Here is an 18,668-nt window from a genome sequence, read left to right as displayed (position 1 = left end):
GGCCCCATGACGTCCTCGTGCACTCGGTGTGAAGAGTGCTGTGTGGGATGTCCTTTCCTTCACTGGAGGAGTGTGAGAGAAAAGATGTCAGTGGACTAAGAAAGATGGTTTTGGCATCTGTGTCTGGTCTCAGAGCTGCCGTGGGCCCGTGCCGAGCACACAGTGCAGAGGCTTTGTCCTCTGAGCACCAGAGGTGTGTGCGGACCGCAGGGGGGCCCGATGGCCCGCACCTACCTGTCACTGACGCCTCTCTCTTTGCCTTGCAGGAGTCCTTTTCCGAGCACTTGGGGTTCACCGGCGGCATTGTCCAAGGGTGAGAAGCTTCCCAACTGGATGGGGTGGGCAGGTGGTCCATGCAGAGGTTTTCTGTCATTTTGTTGCCTTTATTGCTGCTGTTATGTTTGTTCAATTTCAAAGGCAGAAAATTAGAAAATACAGAAAAATCCAAAACAAAGAATACAAATTTTTTTTTTTTTTTGAGATGGAGTTTTGCTCTTGTTGCCCAGGCTAGAGTTCAGTGACGCAATCTTGGCTCACTACAACCTCTGCCTCCTGGGTTCGAACAATTCTCTTGCCTCAGCCTCCCGAGTAGCTGGGATTACCGGCGCCCGTCACTGCCCAGCTAATTTTTTGTATTTTTAGTAGAGACAGAGTTTTACCATGTTGACCAGGCTGATCTTGAACTCCTGACCTCAAGTGATCCACCCACCTCGGCCTCCCAAAGTGCCAGGATTATGGGTGTGAGCCACTGCACCCGGCCCCATAATACATATCTTTAGTGTTCGGAGAGCTGACCACTATTAACCCCAAGAGACAGGGTTCCTGAGGCAGGATTCCTGGCTTACAGATCCCGCTCTGCCGCCTCCAAGCTCTGTGACTCTAGACAGCTTTCTTAACCTCTCTGAGCCTAAACTCTGTTCACTAGTATAGAGTACTTTTTATACCATGTGGGTGTTTTCTGTAGCACCCTTTGTAAGGTGCAGCCCCGACTCCTTTACGCCCCTAATGGATGTGAATGTTGTGTCTAGATTTTCACCATTGCAAAGAACCTTGCTAAAAGCATTCTTCCAGCTAAAGCCTCCATTCAGTTCCCCTGGGGTGTTAAGCCATTTGCAAGATGAGAGACGCCTAATGAAAACATCACAAATTCATTTTGATGTGTTTTTTTGTGCTGAGTTATGGAACAGGGTCCTATACACCTGGCTTCAAGGCCTGGAGGCCTGGCTTGGCCATGTGGTCAACCATATCACATTGTACCCCTGCCAGCCTCAGTGTCCACATCTACCACACTCAGGGGGTGTTGGCTAAAGGGAACATGAGAAGCCGAGGTGGCCCTTCCTCCTGGGTCTGGCAGACCATGGGTGTCTCCAGTGTGACATTTACTGTTGGGGCTTCTTTATCAGGCAAGGGGACAAGGTCCAGCTTCCTAGAGCACCCCTGTTCCACCCCCATGTTGTCCCGGCCACGTGACCCACAGCACCTCCTTTCATCATCATGAGTGTCTGGGTTAGACGAGAAATACACGTGCCACCCTGGTGATGTGCCTTCCAGCGAGGGTGGCTGGGCTTATTTCAGTTGGGGGAAACGGCTTTGCCGAAGCTTTGGGTGATGTCTGCTTAGGACACATGTCTGTGCCCTTGAACCCGGTGCCCGGCCTGGAGGCGAGCGATGCACCTCCTGCCTTACCTGCCTGCAGGCTTCCGGGTTTAACATCCTGTGCCTTCTCTCCTGTCTCCTCCACACTCCAGGCTGGACCTGTACCGAGCCTCGGGTAAATTCGAGCTTCTTGATAGAATTCTTCCCAAACTCCGAGCAACCAACCACAAAGTGCTGCTGTTCTGCCAGATGACCTCCCTCATGACCATCATGGAAGATTACTTTGCATATCGTGGCTTTAAATACCTCAGGCTTGATGGTGAGTTCATATGAGCCAGTGAGGCATTTGTTACAGGGTTTTGTTGTTGCAGCTGCCACAGAAGCTTCCCACTGGCATTCCCTCCTGTGAGGCAGGGTAAGGCCCAGGCGCTCTGGGTCCAGTGGCCAGAGTGGGCCTAGGCACAGGCTGAGCATCTTGGGCACTCAGCATTGGAATGGGTCCTGGATTGGATGCCGGGTGTCCTGACTCCTGGGCTGACAGTCTTTCCACGGCAATGCTGGGTGCACTGGGGAAGGGGTGCCCTGTGCACCTTTAGCTGGAAGTGCCAGAATTCCATCCCATGTGGACACAGGGAAGAAAGCATCGATAGGCTTACCTAGCTCTAACCCCTGGAGGTTAAACATGCTTCAGGCACAGCTGGATCCAGGCATGCAGGTGATGTTGGAGAGACTTTTCTCCAGCTCTTGACTCTGCCTTCTTCCATCTTGGCTTCCCTTCTACCTGCTCAGTGTCCCCAACAAAAGCAGGTCCCAGGCTGGCTCTCATTTAGCTGCTGTGAGCCACATGCCCATTGCTGGGCCATTCGTAGCAGCCCAGTGGCTGCTACCTTGCCACAGGTCAGGCCTGGAGCTGGAATCCGACTCTGTGACGAGCACAGAGGGAGGGAAGCAAGCACTTCCAGGCAGGAGCAGCAGCTGCCGGAGAGAGGCCTTCAGCCCAACCCCCTGCCCTGTGGTCCCTGGTGGGAAAGGTTGCCGTGTGTGTTTTTGTGCCCACCTGCCCCAGCACACAGAAGCTCAGGGAGGAGAGGCTGTGAGACTCCGACAGGGCACATGAGACATGTTGTCTGTCCTAGTGGGTCAGGGAGGCCCTGGAGTGAGTTCTCCGTGAGATTTACTGGAACAGGGCTTACGAGAAACACGAGCATGAGCTGCTAGGACAGACACAGCTCAGCCAGTTCATTGTTCCCCACCTGGGCCGACCTGCCCAGGTGCCATGAGAATGTGCTCTCTGCATCCCTCCAGCCACAGGTCCTCCCCGGGGTTCTGTCCAGGATCACTCTACAGACACGAGTCTTGCAAGGGTCTCCCCAGCTTGCCTTCTTCCTTAGGGGCTTCCCACTGCTTTGAGACTGAAAACCAAAACGCTTCAGGGTCCGCATGGCCGGGCCACCCCCCAGCCTTTGCTCTCCTTCGGTCTGTCCAGCGGCTTCTCCTGTCCTTGAGAGGGCCAAGGCTTCCTGAGGGCCGTCCTGTCTGTGTCGCGTCCCTGACTCCCCCAGGAGAGAGCCCAGTTCCCACCCATCCCAGTGCCTTTGTGGCTACTCCATAAGGACAAGGACTTTGGTCAGTTCAACTACAGATGTGTCCTCTGCATGTGATAAGGTCATAGCCACAGGGATAGAGAATCCATTGAGAGTGGAGGAAGGGTAGGAGCTCAGTGAAGTCTCCTGAGACTGCAACTCCCATGAGTGGGCTGGCATCTGGGAGCCGGGTAGCCCCTCACCTCATCCCCTTCTCCGAGCTGGGGTACCAGGGGCACATCTGGAGCCTGAGAGAGGGTGGGACAGCAGGCGGATGGCCAGGCTACTATGGGCTTCCACACTGTGCCTGGGCACATGTAGGCTGGTGGCAGGAAATGGCTGGTTTTTATTTCATCACCAAAATGACTTCAGTGTTCCAAGGGCACCTCCGTCCGAACTCCCAGCAGCCCAGGGAGTGTAGACGTTGCCTTAATGCCCACAACGCTGAGGGCATCCTTGGTTGTCACCCAGGAGACCTGCACTGGCTCCTGGACTTGGGTTTTCTGGGGCATGGGGACACCGATCCTGCCAGAAAGGATACGAGCCCCCTTTATAAGGTCCCCATGCTCTTACCTGTAGAGGATTATCTTTGTGAACCATAAAACCTTTTGAGACAGGGTTGAGGGCAGGTGCACCCACAGTCACTGTCCACCCACCCCCAGGTCCCTTGTGTTGCGAGCGGCAGTGTTGCCGGCATTGGCTGCTGTGTCTCCCGCTCCCCATGGAGTGGCACGGGGCAGAGTAGGAGAGAGTCCAGGGCTGTGGTGGCGGCTGTGCTGACACTGTGGCCTACTGTGAGCTGGGTGCCGGGCTCTGCACTCCAGGCCCACCTCCTTTAGTTCTGCCAGCGGGACCTGTTTTCATCTCTGGGATGCGTGGAGAGGATTTTGTGGTGAAACACTGGAAATCCGGTTACTCGCCAGTGGCCCACAGGCCTGTGTGGAGAGTGCGGAGCTGGGGATCTGGGGACGCTGGCAGGCGCTGATCTGCGCCTGCTCTCAGAAGCAGGGTTCCCGCTCTACCCCTGAGGTCACCTCGCTGACCCTGTTCTCCTCTGTGCCCGTCAGGAACCACGAAGGCAGAGGACCGGGGCATGCTGCTGAAAACTTTCAACGAGCCCGGCTCCGAGTACTTCATCTTCCTGCTTAGCACCCGGGCCGGGGGACTCGGCCTGAACCTCCAGTCGGCGGACACTGTGATCATTTTCGACAGCGACTGGAATCCTCACCAGGTAAAAGCGGGCTGGGCCCCAGGTCGAGGAGAAGGAAGGGGTGCCTGTAAAACCTCAAGGAGACACCGGCCCTGGCTTGAGGGTCCTCCAGTCTCCTCCACATTGTCTTAGACCCCGGGAGCCGGGAGGATCTGCACCCATATCTCCACAGGTCATCAGGGAGAGAAGAGGTGGGGTCCTCCTATTTCCCAAAATACAAACAGCCTTTCCCTCTGATTGGGAAAGCAGTGTATAAGCCATCCGTCGGTTTGGTTTTTCTTAAATCCTGGAATGGCACCAATGAGGAGGAGGTGGAAAGTACCCTGATCAATCTGTGCCATCACCGTGGGGCGGCCCCTGCAGTGTGCCCTGTGAGCGCACACACTGGCACTTGTTCAGGCAAAATTGGGGGTGAACTCCATGCCAGTTCGTTTACTTCCTCCTCTTGTTCCATAACCGTGTACCCCTCATGGGCCTCAGCATCGGCGGATACAGGTCATGTGTTACATAGCTACAAGAGATTGAAAATGCGTACAACTTTTCTCTGTTTCCTTATAAGACTAATAGGTTCTTGTTGTTTTTAATATGCAAACACCAGTGACATGGTCGGGAGTCCCTTTTCCCTTCCTCTCCAACCCTGCTCTGTTCTAAGCCTCTGCCAGCCCGTCTGCCTTCGCACATGTGTGTGCTGAGATTAACACAGATGCAGCGTAGTCTAGCATGTGCCTCTTCCACCAAGCAGTGGGTGTCAACCACCGAGTGCACATCAGAAGCCACCCGGCCGTCTAATTGGCCACCAGGCGTCCCGGCAGATGGCCGCCCCAGGACATCTGCTCTCAAACTCTGGTGGTTGGCAGGCGTCCGGCTTTTATGTTGATCAGCCTGTTCACCAGCCCCGCAGGGTCCCTCTTTCTCTCGGAGTGCTTGTGCGAACACCCTGGGTCTGCTCAGCCCTCAGACATGGGGTCGCTCCACCCAGGCACTGTCCTCTTCATGTTCTGGTTGCTCCTGCCAAAGTGGTTTCACTCCTGCCCCTGGGGTGTGAACGTGCTCTGCCCTTCCCTGCAGCGTGAGGGCACCAGCGTTCTCAGTGTGTAAATTGTCACCCGTCTGATGGGTGAATGCCCTGGTGGTCACTGGTGGCCCCTCTTACGATCAGGCTGGGGTGCAGCTTCTGCCCAGACCCTGGTGACCAGCCAGTTTCCTGAGAGGTGGTTGGGTTGTGCCTCCCCGTTGGCAGGCCGGCAGCAGACGGAGGCTGCACCTCAGTGCCTGGGGCGCATTGGGAAGGGCTGGCCCTGCCAGGAAGTATGTTGATAGGGCAGGAGGGCTGAGCGACAGACACAAGGCACTCCTGGTCCCCACCAGTTGTGGCCTCTGCCACCCCATGCGTGCCAGTCTTTAGTTTCAGAGCATCACTGGTACTCAGCCTGGTCCCGCAGCTCCTGGGCTCACTGACAGGATTTCGTGGGAACCTCCTTGTTCTGTGCTGGGGTGATGATAAAACTGACAACCCAGGCCAGGCACGGTGACTCACGCCAGTAATCCCAACATTTTGGGAGGCCGAGGTGGGCAGATCAGCTGAGGTCAGGAGTTCGAGACCGGCCTCGCTAACATGGTGAAACCCTGTCTCTACTAAAAATACAAACATTAGCCAGGCATGGTGGTGTATGCCTGTAGCCCCAGCTACTCAGGAAGCTGAGGCAGAAAAATCGCTTGAACTTCGGGAGGCAGAGGTTGCAGTGAGCTAAGATCGCGCCATTGTACTTACTCCAGCCTGGGCGACAGAGCGAGACTTTGTCTCAAAAAAGAAAAAAGAAAAAAGAAAAAAAAGCCCAGGCACAGCACCTGCGTTGTCGGGAGCTAACTGCACCAGTCACTGGGCCACGCTCCTGGTGCTTATTCACTCATTCAAGCCACGCAGGAGCCATGGGATGGGCCCCGTGTCAGCTGAGGGAGTTTTGAGGCTTACAGAGGTGAGACCTGGTTCCAGTTCTGTGTGCATTTTGAGAGTGGCAGGGCCCACAGCCAAACCAAGCGCTGCCACAACGTGACCGGGCTTTGGCCACATCCTGTAAATGGTGTTCAACTGTGCAAGTCCATGCTGTGGGGAGCCATGCCGCTGCCACAGGAGCTGCTTGGGAATATAACCCCCTGGGGGTTGCTGCTTTCTTCCCAAATATCCTTTGGGTCCCAGTAAGGTAGAAGGTGGCACTTCTGGAGGAACGTGATGAGAGCCCCCTTCCCCCCAGGGACACATGGGGCCCAGGCTCCACCAGCTCTGTCTTCGTGCAGCGGCAGATCAGGCTGGGCAGAATTGCCAGGCTGAGAGTGATACTCACACCACACCTGTCCAGCTAGTATCAGAGGCCACCTTCCCTTTTATGACCTCCTGGGCTCCTTTGGGATTGACTGGCACCTCTTCCCTCAGGACCTGCAAGCGCAGGACCGAGCCCACCGCATTGGGCAGCAGAACGAGGTGCGTGTGCTCCGCCTCTGCACAGTCAACAGCGTGGAGGAGAAGATCCTAGCCGCGGCCAAGTACAAGCTCAACGTGGACCAGAAGGTGATCCAGGCCGGCATGTTCGACCAGAAGTCCTCCAGCCACGAGCGGCGTGCCTTCTTGCAGGCCATCCTGGAGCATGAGGAGCAGGATGAGGTGAGCCCAGCGCCGGCCCCGACCCCTCCCCAGCGTGAATGGTGGACGCATGAGCGGCTTTCATTTTTGTTTTTTTACCTTTTTTGCACTCTTATTTTTTTTTGCATCCCTTTGGAGTAAAGGGAGTGTGGGCTGAACGGAAAGAGGATGAGTACTTGCTTTTTCTTTGAAGTGGTTTTTTTTTCCTAAACTGCTGGTGAAAGACGCCGGATTGACAGCCCTGGAGACTGAAGTCCTCTATTTATCCACAGAGCAGACACTGCAGCACGGGCAGCGGCAGTGCCAGCTTCGCCCACACTGCCCCTCCGCCAGCGGGCGTCAACCCCGACTTGGAGGAGCCACCTCTAAAGGTGAGAGGGGTAGTTCAGTCTCCATGCCCATTCAATCCTCGGCTTCTCGGCTGAGATGGCCAGCAAGGGCCCTGGTCCCACGGAGCGTGCGTGTGCGTGTGCGTGTGTGTGCCTTTCGCTGCCGTGTGGGTCCCCATCCACCGCAGCCGTGCCGGGACCACCAGCTCATTCCCACGGACGCTGCCGCTCGTCTCTGAGCTCGGCCACCGCCCACCCCGGCCCCTCCACAGCGGCGCTGACAGTTTGCAATCTTGTAGGAGGAAGACGAGGTGCCCGACGACGAGACCGTCAACCAGATGATCGCCCGGCACGAGGAGGAGTTCGATCTGTTTATGGTAAGCACTGCGGGGTGGACGGGATGGTTCAGGCATCCCACTCTGCCACCACCAGGAGCAAAGCAAAGGTCCTAGTGCCCATGGTGGTGTCCCCAGCAGGTCAGGGAGCTGGGGACAGCTCACAGTGCAGCCCACTCAAGCCTCCAGACTGACCTGTCTTCCACCGACCTGTCTTCCACCCCCAGTCTCCTGAGCATGGCGTCGGAGGGCGAGATGCACACCCAGCCATTCTGTGTGTGACCCTAGACCTGCCCCACCAGCTGTGTTTTCTAACGGGCTCTTCAGGGCTTCATGCACTCCCTTTCAGAGGGAGTTCGCCGCATCCAAGGCCAAGGGACTGACCAGGCCTTCAGTCGCAGAGCTCCCTCTCCCCTGGGTGGGAAATAGGAAGTAAGCCACCCAAGCACGGGCCTCTTGGCCCGCAGGCCGTATGCCTCCACCAGCGCTGTGCCGCGCAGCTGCCGCCCTTCTGGGGTCTGTAGCCCTCTTGTGCAACCTCTCATCTTTTCAAGTTTCTTCTGCCTCCCGAGGCAGAGCCCCTAGTCAGGGTCGGACGTAGCCAGGCCGGGTCGGCCACCGAACAATCAAGAGCTGCTGTTTAACTCTTGCAGCAGCATCGGTCCCCACGGACAGAGAAAGGCCCTTCTGAGCCCGGCGTTCTGGCTCTAGCGTGCCCCTAGTGCCCGCATGCTGATGCCTCTCCCTTTGCCTCCCTCCCCATTAGCGCATGGACCTGGACCGCAGGCGCGAGGAGGCCCGCAACCCCAAGCGGAAGCCGCGCCTCATGGAGGAGGACGAGCTCCCTTCGTGGATCATCAAGGATGATGCGGAGGTGGAGCGCCTGACCTGTGAGGAGGAGGAGGAGAAGATGTTTGGCCGCGGCTCCCGCCACCGCAAGGAGGTGGACTACAGCGACTCACTGACGGAGAAGCAGTGGCTCAAGGTATATGCCGGAGAGGCCCGGCAGGCCCCGCAGGCCAGCGCCAGGCAGGGCTGGGGAGACAGAGGGCCCACCGCCAAGACTCAGGCCTGGGTCCAAAACACTCCCCTTGGGCCACTCCTGGCCAGGCTCCGCGGACAGCCGAGAGCCTTTTGATGTGGGCCAGGGATGGTTAGGTCCTTCTGGCTCCGCCTCAGAATGCAAGGAGGACCCATGGTTCCTGAGCAGCTCAAAACCTGCTGCTGGGTATGGTTGGTCTTTCAAGTACAAGGGTTTACCTCCTCCCAAGGTTAAAAATCATGTCGCTGATCTCAGTGGAGTGCTGGCTTTCCCGGTACCTGCCAGGAGGGAGGCACAAGGGTGAATCATGGACTATTGAGGCACCCTGCAAAGCAGTGCACTGCCGGCTCCAGGAAGCCTCACTTTGGGCAAGTCCCCCCATGAGCTGGGGAGACTCAGTCATGGGAAGGGAGGAGCGGGCAAGCCCCTGAGGGCCTCTGAACCTGGCAAGTGCTGCACAGGGCTGGCAGCTGCTTGTGGAGCTGACGTGAGGGCCCTTTCTCAGCAGATGGCACCTGGCCCTGCAACAGCAGCTACAGATGTCTGAGTCAGTCATGCGGTGCTCCTGGGGCCTCCCCCGACCCACCCTTCCCAGCCTAAGGCACACTGTGACAGGTGCCTGGCACTGATGTCCTCACTGGGGTTACGGTGACAAATCAAACCCCTTCCCATCTCAGGGGCTCTGAGTTATAGAGATGATGATTCAGACTCCATCTGTGAAGTTGTGTCATAAAAATGTCCTGAAGTAACAATTCCGAGAAGGCAGGTGGCGGCTTTTGGCTATGCCGTACAAAGTGCCATACCCAGGAATGAGCCATGTGGCCCAGCGCATGGAGCCAAGCAGCCCCAGGCCCCTCCTGGGACCTCAGCAGCCCAGACTCATGAGCTTGCCTGCCAAGCTGTGCACCAGAGGGCGCTGTTAAAACACACCAGGAGCCCAGGTGACAGGCCATCCTGTTCCCCAGCCAGCCTCCCGAGCAGAGCGCTCCAGGACCCAGAAGAGAAACCCTGAAAAGACAGAGTGTGAGCCCTGCCGCAGACCTGTGTGACAGCAGAGCTATTTGACTGCTGTATGAGTGTCACCGGCCCTGCATTTTTTTCTTTTTCAATAGAGACAAAGTCTTGCTATGTTGCCCAGGCTGGCCTCCAGTTCTTGTGGGGCTCAAGTGATCCTCACACCTCAGCCTCCTGAGTAGCTGGGACGACAGGTACATACCACCACGCCTGGCTAGTTTTAAATTTTTTGTAAAGTCAGGGTCTCACTGTGTCACCCAGGCTGGTCTCAAACTCCCGAGGTCAAGCAATCCACCTGCCTCGGCCTCCAGAGTAGCTGGGATTACAGGCATAAGCCACCGCGACCATCTCAGCCTTGCATATTTGAGGCAGTGAGTGCCTTTTAAATTTAAGATCAGTTCATATGCGGATGCTCTATGTCCACATTTTTCTAGGTGCAATTTACATACCATACAATTCACCCTTTTAGGGTATATGACACAGTCGTCTTCAGGGTATCCAAGAGTTGTGCATCTATCACCACAGTCCATTTTAGGACATTCTCATCACTCCCAAAAGAAGCCCTGCCCCGATTTGCCATTTCCTGTTAATTCATTGATTCTCCCCAGCCCCAGGCAACCACTGATACACTTTCTGTTCGTATAGTTTTGCCTGTTCTGGGTGTTTCCTGTCCGTGGAGTCCTACGGTGTAGGATGCTTTGGCGTCAGGCTTTTCTTCATGCAACGTAACGTATTTACGCATGATGCAGCAGGTGGTCATGCTTCATTCTGTGATGGTGAAATGATCCTGCCTCGTACAGATTGGTCACATTCTCTGTTAAACCTCTTGAGGGAGTCCCAGCCTGGTTTCCTTGGTGACTGTGCCATTTCACGGTCCCACCAGCTGTGTGCGCGGGTTCCTCTCTGAGCGTCCTCAGCAACCCTTGCTGTTTCCTCACCCGCTGATTCTAGCCATCCCAGCAGGTATGAAGTGCCATCTGAGTGTGGTTTGGATTTGCATTTCCCTGATGGCTAATGGTGTGGAGTATGTTTTCATGTGTTTATTGACCCTTTGTGTATCCTCTGTAAAGAGATGTCTGTTCACATCATCCTTTACCCAAATTTAAAATAATATTTATCTTAATATTGAATTGTAAGTTTTTTACAGGTACCTTATCAGATATCATTTGTAAATATTTTGTGCCATTCTACACAGTTTTTCACTTCCTCGATATCCGTTGAAGCACAGAAGTGTTTCATTGTACTTGCAGTTGATTTTTCTTTTTCACCTGTGCCTTGGTGTTGTATCTAAGAAACCATTGCTGGCCGGGCGCTGTGGCTCATGCCTGTAATCCCAGCACTTTGGGAGGCCGAGGCGGGCAGATCACGAGGTCAGGAGATCGAGACCATCCTGGCGAACACGGTGAAACCCCGTCTCTACTAAAAATACAAAAAAATTAGCTGGGTGTGGTGGTGAGCGCCTGTAGTCCCAGCTACTCGGGAGGCTGAGGCAGGAGAATGGTGTGAACCCAGGAGGCGGAGCTTGCAGTGAGCTGAGATCACGCCACTGCACTCCAGACTGGGCGACAGAGCGAGACTCCATCTAAAAAAAAAAAGAAATCTTTGCCATATCCAGGGTCACAAAGACTTGCCCTTGTCTTTTATTCTAGGAGGGTTATAGTTTGAGCTCTTCCATGTAGACATGTAATATCCATTTTGAGTTAAATTTTATACATGATGTGAGGTAGGGGTCCATCTTCATCCTGTTGTATGTGGAAATCCAGTTGTACTAGCAGCATTTGTTGTAGAGACTGTTTCTTCCCATTGAGCCCATCTTATTACACATTTTATTCAAATTCACAGTTGTGAAAAGTATTATACAAAACACGCTCTCCCCGCTACTGGTGGCCTTGGAATTGGAACCACTCTTCTGGCAGACATCTGTTACCAAGTGAACTCAAAGCCTTCAAAATGCTCCTATGGCCGCCGTCGGAAATGGCCATGACTGTGGCAGCCTAAAGCAACAGAACTATTTTCTGTCCATTCTGGGTCAGAAGTCTGAATCCACGGTGTGGGCAGGGCTGTGTCCCTTCGAGGCCCTAGGGAAGGACCTTTCCTTGGCTTTTCCAGCTTCTGATGGTTCCAGAAGCCTCCTGGCTTGGGGCAGCATCACCCCATCTCTGCCTCTGTCTTCATGGGGACTTCTCTGTGTCCCCTTCTGTCTCTTTTAAGAACATATTTTTAAAACTTAATCCCAAAAGTAAAGACCTCATTTGTAAAAAAGGTCCCATTCTGAGGTTTTAGGCAGACACGAGTCTGGGGGCACCTGCCGCTCTGCCCTGGGTCTGCAGGGGGACTTCTCCCGGTGCCTCCTGCCTGCTGTGCCCGCCATGCTGCTGCTTTGGCCCGGATGCCTTCCCTCCTCCCGGGCCCCTCAGGCTCTCAGCTTCTCATCTCCTTTTAAGACACATCTGCTTCATCATTGTGGTGTGTCTGTCTTCTGTCTTTCCTGGCACCTGACATGTTTGTCACCCCACTTGTGGGATGTTGCCATCTGATCACTATCTCCCTTCCAAGGGTAGGGGAAAGGGCCCCGGCTGGTTCAAGTCACTGCTGTGTCCTCAGCTCCAGGCACAGTGCCCAGCTCACTGGCACAGCCTCAGTGTGAGAGGAACAGCCAGCTTTTGGGTCCAGGCCCTCCTTCCTTTTTTAATTGCGGGATTCCCTAGATATCTGGTTCCCTAGACTGCATATTTAACCATTGGGATAAGTTATTAGTTAGTACCATTGAATTAATACCTGGGGATTCTCTTAATATTGTTCATATTCTTGTTCTTCTCAGCAGTTTTACCATGAGGGAATCTGTCTTAAACAATGTCAGTTGTCAATACATTACTTAAAATAGCAACAACAATAAAAAGAAAAGGTGGTCAGACCTGGCAGCTCATGCCTGTAATCCCAGCACTTGGAGAAGCCAAAGCAGGAGGATCATTTCAGCTCAGGAGTTTGAGACCAGCCTGACCAAAATGGCAAGACCTTTGTCTCTATTTGAAAAAAAAAAAAAAAAAAATGGCCAGGCACAGTGACACATGCGTGTAATTCCAGCACTTTGGGAGGCCAAGGTGGGCAGATCACCTGAGGTCAGGAGCTCAAGACCAACCTGGCCAACATGGTGATGGTGAAAACCTGTTTCTACAAAAAAATACAAAAATTAGCCAGGCGTGGTGGCGGGCGCCTGCCATCCCAGCCACTCGGGAGGCTGAGGCAGGACAGTCACTGGAGCCTAGGAGTCGGAGTTTACAGTGAGCCGAGATTGCACCACTGCACTCCAGCCTGGGCGACAGAATGAGACCCTGTCTCAGAAAGAAAGGGAAATGACCTAAATGCCCAAGAACAAGGGGAGGCTAAATTAGGGCACGTTGTGCACTGAAACACTAAACAGACATTAAAAAATTTTGTTGTAGAAAATTACAGGAAAAGATATCCATGACACAGCCAGCAGTGTGGCACGTGGGCTACAATTCCAGCGTGGCCTTCAGTTCTGCACACGTGCGTCAAAGGTGGGGAGAGTTCTGGAGGCGGGTGGCGCTGAGGGCTGCACAACACTGGGGACGTGCCTGATGCCCCTAAACTGTGTAATAGAACATGGCTGCCATGGTAAATTTTATGTTATATATGATTTATAATAATTTTTTTTTTTATGCCCAGCTACTCAGGAGGCTAAGATGGGAGGATCACTTGAGCCCAGGAGTTCAAGTCCAACCAGGGCAATGTAGCAAGACCCCATGTTTAAGAAAATTTAAAAATAGGCTGGGTGCGGTGACTCACGCCTGTATTCCCAGCACTTTGGGAGGCTGAGGTGGGCGGATCACGAGGTTAAGAGATCAAGACCGTCCTGGCCAACATTTTGAAACCCCTTCTCTACTAAAAATACTGAAATTGGCTGGGTGTGGTGGCGGGCACCCGTAATCCCAGCTACTCAGGAGGGTGAGGCAGGAGAATCGCCTGAACCAGGGAGGCGGAGGTTGCAGTGAGCTGAGAATGCACCACTGCACTCTAGCTTGGTGACAGAGCGAGACTCCATCTCCAGAAAAAAAAATAATTATTATATATATAGATATATGAAAGAAGAAATAGATGGAAGCCAGGCACAGTGGCTTACCTTTGTAAACCTAGCACTTTGGGAGGCTAAGATGGGAGCATTGCTTGAGACCAGGAGTTCAAGACAAGCCTGGGCAACATAATGAGACCCCATATCTACAACATTTTTTTTAATTAGCTGAGTGTGGTGACACGTGCCTGTAGTCCCAGCTTCTTAGGAGGCTGAAGTGAAAGGATCTCTTGAGCCCTTGGAGTTCAAGACTCCAGTGAGCTATGATGGTGCCACTGAACTCCAGCCTAGGCAACAGAGCGAGACTCTGTCTCTAAAAATAAATAAGTAAATAAAAGAAATAGATGGGGAGACTGTGGAACAGAGGTGTCAGCATCTCCTGGGTGAAGGGATTTCAGGAGCACATTCTTCTCTGTACAGAGAAGATAGTTATTTTTTTGGTCAAGAAATTCAACCATTAGTGTTTTAAGGACATGCTTGGGTGGGGTGCCTGCTGGGGCCGTGCTGATCTTTCACTGCAGCCCAGGGACCTCTTGAGAGTCCAGTGTGTGTTATGCCCCAAGCCAGCCACGCTGGAGGGAGAGCGGGTGCGGGGGCCCTCCTCCATGTCCCAGCCCGGCCCCCGGGATAGCGTCACGGCCTCTGCTTGTCGACCCGGGTGCTGGCTGTCCTATTTTACTACTATTGACCCTGAAGGCCATCGAGGAGGGTACGCTGGAGGAGATCGAAGAGGAGGTCCGGCAGAAGAAATCGTCACGGAAGCGCAAGCGAGACAGCGATGCCGGCTCCTCCACCCCGACCACCAGCACCCGCAGCCGCGACAAGGACGACGAGAGCAAGAAGCAGAAGAAGCGCGGGCGGCCGCCTGCCGAGAAGCTCTCCCCGAACCCACCCAACCTCACCAAGAAGATGAAGAAGATTGTGGACGCCGTGATCAAGTACAAGGACAGGTAAGCGAGGAGGCGGGGTGGGCGGGGCCTTCATGGGTCCCTGTGGGAGCAGCCCTGGCGTCTGCATTCTGACCCTGCACACTCAGGCTTGGGCCGCTCACTCTTTCACTCATCCACAAGCACTGAATGAATCTCTGTCTTTGAGCCTGGCCCTGAGGAACACACTTTTTGGAACAGGGAAGCACACATGTTTCCGCTGTGATGAGAGGAAATGTCACATGTGGTGGAGAGGAGAGGCAGGGGTGCGGGTCTCGGGGAAGGGGACATTGCAACAGAGCCTTGAGAGATGGGAGGTTGGGGAGAGTGCACCAGCAGAGGCCACGGCAGGCGGACAGGCTCTGCCAAAGCTGTGGCCTCGTGGCCTCAAGGGGCAAGGTGGGATGAGGGGATATATGTCAGTAATGGGTGCTGCCCGTGTGGCCAGGAGGATGGCGACAAGAGGCTGGCATGTCTAGAGCAGAGAAAGTGGCAGCCCTTTCCTGTCCTTGGACCCTCCCAGGCTCCCCGTGCTGTCTCTGTGTTGGTGAGATGGTGGCCACATTCCTGCTCTCTGCCAGGCTCTGCTCCAAGCCTGGAGGTCGCTGTCCTCACAGACATGTCCCATATATGAGGCAGCATGTGGTTCCAGCTGTGGCCACGGCCCAGTGGTGGATCATAACATGTTGGTGGATCATGAGTGCCATTTATATATTTTTCATTTATTAATATTCTTTTCCATGAGTGACTCCATATGAGCACCATTTAAATAAGAAGAAAGGAATGTTCTCACCGGCTCCCCGGGGAGGTGTGTGCACCTTCTGCCAGCCCAGGGCAGGTCACAGAGCTGGGCAGGAGCCAGCAAGGGGTGTAAGGCCCATGCCTAGCCCAGGACTCACCCAGTCTTCCACTCTCCAAGGTCTTGTTTCACTTCCTGGTACACACTGGCCAGTACCGCTGTCTCCGTAATGGGAAGGTTGTGCTGTTTGATTTTAAAGTAACAGTTTGCTGTTAGTCATGAAGCAGAGGGTGGGGGAATTGTATCTGTTGGAGGGGAGAGTGAAGGGAGCCGACATGCATGGTTTGCAGAGAATCTTACCAAGTGTGAGGTTTTAGAGTATGGTAACAATTGGAGTGCCTAAATTAATGGGTAAAAATTACTGCCTAAGGCCAGCTGTGGTAGCCCACACCTGTCAACCCAGCACTTTGGGAGGCTGAAGTGGGAGGATCACTTGACATCAGAAGTTCGAGGCCAGCCTGGACAACATGGTGAAAACCCGTCTTTACTGAAAATACAAAAAAAATTACCTGGACGTGGTGGCACACGCCTTTAATTCCAGCTGTTTAGGAGGCTGAGACAGGAGAATCACTTGAACCCAGGAAGTGGAGGTTGCTATGGACCAAGATTGCACCATTGCACTCCAGCCTTGGGTGACAGAGCAAAACTTCGAATCCTAAAACAAATACTGCTTTAAAAGGTTCTTTTAGCCGGGCACGGTGGCTCACGCCTGTAATCCCAGCACTTTGGGAGGCTGAGGCGGACGGATCGCTTAGGAGTTTGAGTTTGAAACTAGCCTGAGCAGATCGCTTAGGAGGTTAGGAGTTTGAAACTAGCCTGGCCAATATGGTGAAACCCCTTCTTTACTAAAACTACAAAAATTAGCTGAGTATAGTGGTGCACGCCTGTAATTCCAGCTACTCGGGAGGCTGAGGTAGGAGAATCTCTTGAAGCTGGGAGGCGGAGGTTGCAGTGAGCCAAGATCACATCAGTGCACTGCAGCCTGGGTGACAGAGCGAAAGTCTGTCTCAGAAAAAAAGGGTTATTTTATTTTATTTTATTTTATTTTTTTTTGAGACGGAGTCTTGCTCTGTCACCCAGGCTGGAGTGCTGTGGCCGGATCTCAGCTCACTGCAAGCTCTGCCTCCCGGGTTCACGCCATTCTCCTGCCTCAGCCTCCCCAGTGGCTGGGACTACAGGCGCCGCCACCTCGCCCGGCTAGTTTTTTTGTAGTTTTTAGTAGAGACGGGGTTTCACCGTGTTAGCCAGGATGGTCTCGATCTCCTGACCTCGTGATCCGCCCGTCTCGGCCTCCCAAAGTGCTGGGATTACAGGCTTGAGCCACCGCGCCCGGCCAAAAAAGGGTTATTTTATTATTGGAAGAGAAACAGATGATGAAGGAAAAGAGACTTTCAAATTCAATGCCAGATCTGAAAATGTCATGTGTTGTCAGTATTGAGAAAAAAAAATATTGACTCTAATTTACAAACCTAACTCCAAGGCTAAGTCCTCAAAGAGGAAAGCGAGTGGAGGACTTAACTTACTTAAAGTGTGGGATACAGCTGGGGGCAGTGGCGCACGGCTGGGGTCCCCGCTACTCGGGAGGCTGAGGTGGGAGGATCACTTGAGCACAGCAGGTCCAGGCTACTGTGAGCTGTGATCACACAGCTGCACTCCAGCCTGGGTGATGAAGTGAGACCCTGTCTCTTAATAAAATAAATACAGAATACTTTTTTAAAATACGGGCCAGGCATGGTGGCCCATGTAATCCCAGTACTTTGGGAGGCTTAGGCGGGCGGATCACTTGAGGTTAGGAGTTTGAGACCAGCCTGGTCAACATGGCGAAACCTCATCTCTACAAAAAATACAAAAAAAGAAATGAACCGGGCATGGTGATAAGTGCTTGTGGTCCCAGCTACTCTGGAGGCAGGGCACGAGAATCGCTTGAACCCAGAAGGCAGAGGGTGCAGCGAGCCAAGATTGCATCACTACACTCCAGCCTGGGTGACAGAGTGAGACAATATCTGAAAAAAAAAAAAAAAAGGAATTTTCAAAAATCTAATGACAATGACAGACCCTCCCCATGTTTTATTTGGAATGATACTTTTGTGAGGGAAACTTAACATTACCAATCTGAAGAAGATCCTTGAAGTGCAGTGGGGAAAGCACGGGCGTCTCCATCACACTGGTCCCCTGGGTATCCACGTAGAGAGGATGAGCCCTGACCCCCCGCCCCCACACACACACACCATGCACTTGGATCCACGTGACATGGACTGTAGATGTAAGAACATGAAAGGTAAAACAAAGTTCTAGAAGAAAACACAGGAGAAAATCTTCGTGAATAGGCATCGATTTCTTCCACAGAAGCCAAAAGCCACTAATCACGAACAACTGAGAAATTAGACTTCACTAAAATTAATAACATCTGTTTATTAATGGACACGCTGATGGAGACAGTGAAAACTCCTTGTAGATTCGGAAACGACAACACAATTTGAAGCTGGGCAAGAGCCGGAAACAGATGCCTCCTTACACAGCACATCCCAGGACTAATCAGTGTAGGGAAGGGCGCTCACATCATTGCATTCGCATCACGACTTCAAGGAAACGCTTGTTAAAACCAGAGTGACTTGCGCCAGCACATGCCCTAGAATGGCCGAATGCCCGTCAGTGCTGGCAGGTCTGAAGCAGTCTGACCTCACACCCTGCGTGTAGGAGTATGCAGCTCTTTGGCGGTCTCTTCTGTTTTGCTTTGCTTTGCTTGTTTTTAACCATCAAACTGCAGAAGACAATATTTTCTGAGGCTCAACCTGTACATGCCCTCTGACCCAGCAACCTGCAGCCCTCATTCTACCCAGGAGAGCTGAGTACATGTCCACACAGACAGACATGGCCATAGCCACTTTGCTCATAATCTCCCAAAACAGGAATCAGCCCAGTGTCCATCTACAGGGGCATGGATCAGTGGGGGCCTAATTGTACAGGGCCCCAAATAGCTGTGAAAACAGACTACCTGAAAACTGCTACCTGGGGCCGGGCACGGTGGCTCAAGCCTGTAATCCCAGCACTTTGGGAGGCCGAGACGGGCGGATCACGAGGTCAGGAGATCGAGACCATCCTGGCT

At 53.4% G+C, this 18,668-nt stretch overlaps 1 protein-coding gene across 6 annotated transcripts in view; it reads left to right on the top strand.

Annotated features, from left to right (window-relative positions):
* SMARCA4 (SWI/SNF related, matrix associated, actin dependent regulator of chromatin, subfamily a, member 4) overlaps positions 1-18,668 on the top strand; it is a 78,285-nt gene that overhangs the window by 43,452 nt on the left and 16,165 nt on the right. For 2 of the 6 annotated variants that reach the window (XM_011954827.1, XM_011954826.1), the window contains exons 22-28: positions 267-313; positions 1,749-1,915; positions 4,247-4,410; positions 6,821-7,048; positions 7,656-7,733; positions 8,458-8,676; positions 14,534-14,787. In XM_011954827.1, coding sequence (XP_011810217.1) covers positions 267-313; positions 1,749-1,915; positions 4,247-4,410; positions 6,821-7,048; positions 7,656-7,733; positions 8,458-8,676; positions 14,534-14,787 — 1,157 coding nt within the window. Of the gene's footprint in view, positions 1-266; positions 314-1,748; positions 1,916-4,246; positions 4,411-6,820; positions 7,049-7,299; positions 7,399-7,655; positions 7,734-8,457; positions 8,679-13,190; positions 13,287-14,526; positions 14,788-18,668 lie in introns of all 6 variants that reach the window. The other 4 variants (XM_011954825.1, XM_011954824.1, XM_011954822.1 and 1 more) reach the window with 3 other exon arrangements.

Source organism: Colobus angolensis, unplaced genomic scaffold (genome assembly GCF_000951035.1).
Source record: "Colobus angolensis palliatus isolate OR3802 unplaced genomic scaffold, Cang.pa_1.0 Scaffold39, whole genome shotgun sequence".
NCBI lineage: Eukaryota > Metazoa > Chordata > Mammalia > Primates > Cercopithecidae > Colobus > Colobus angolensis.
This window is presented reverse-complemented; position numbering and strand designations above follow the sequence as displayed.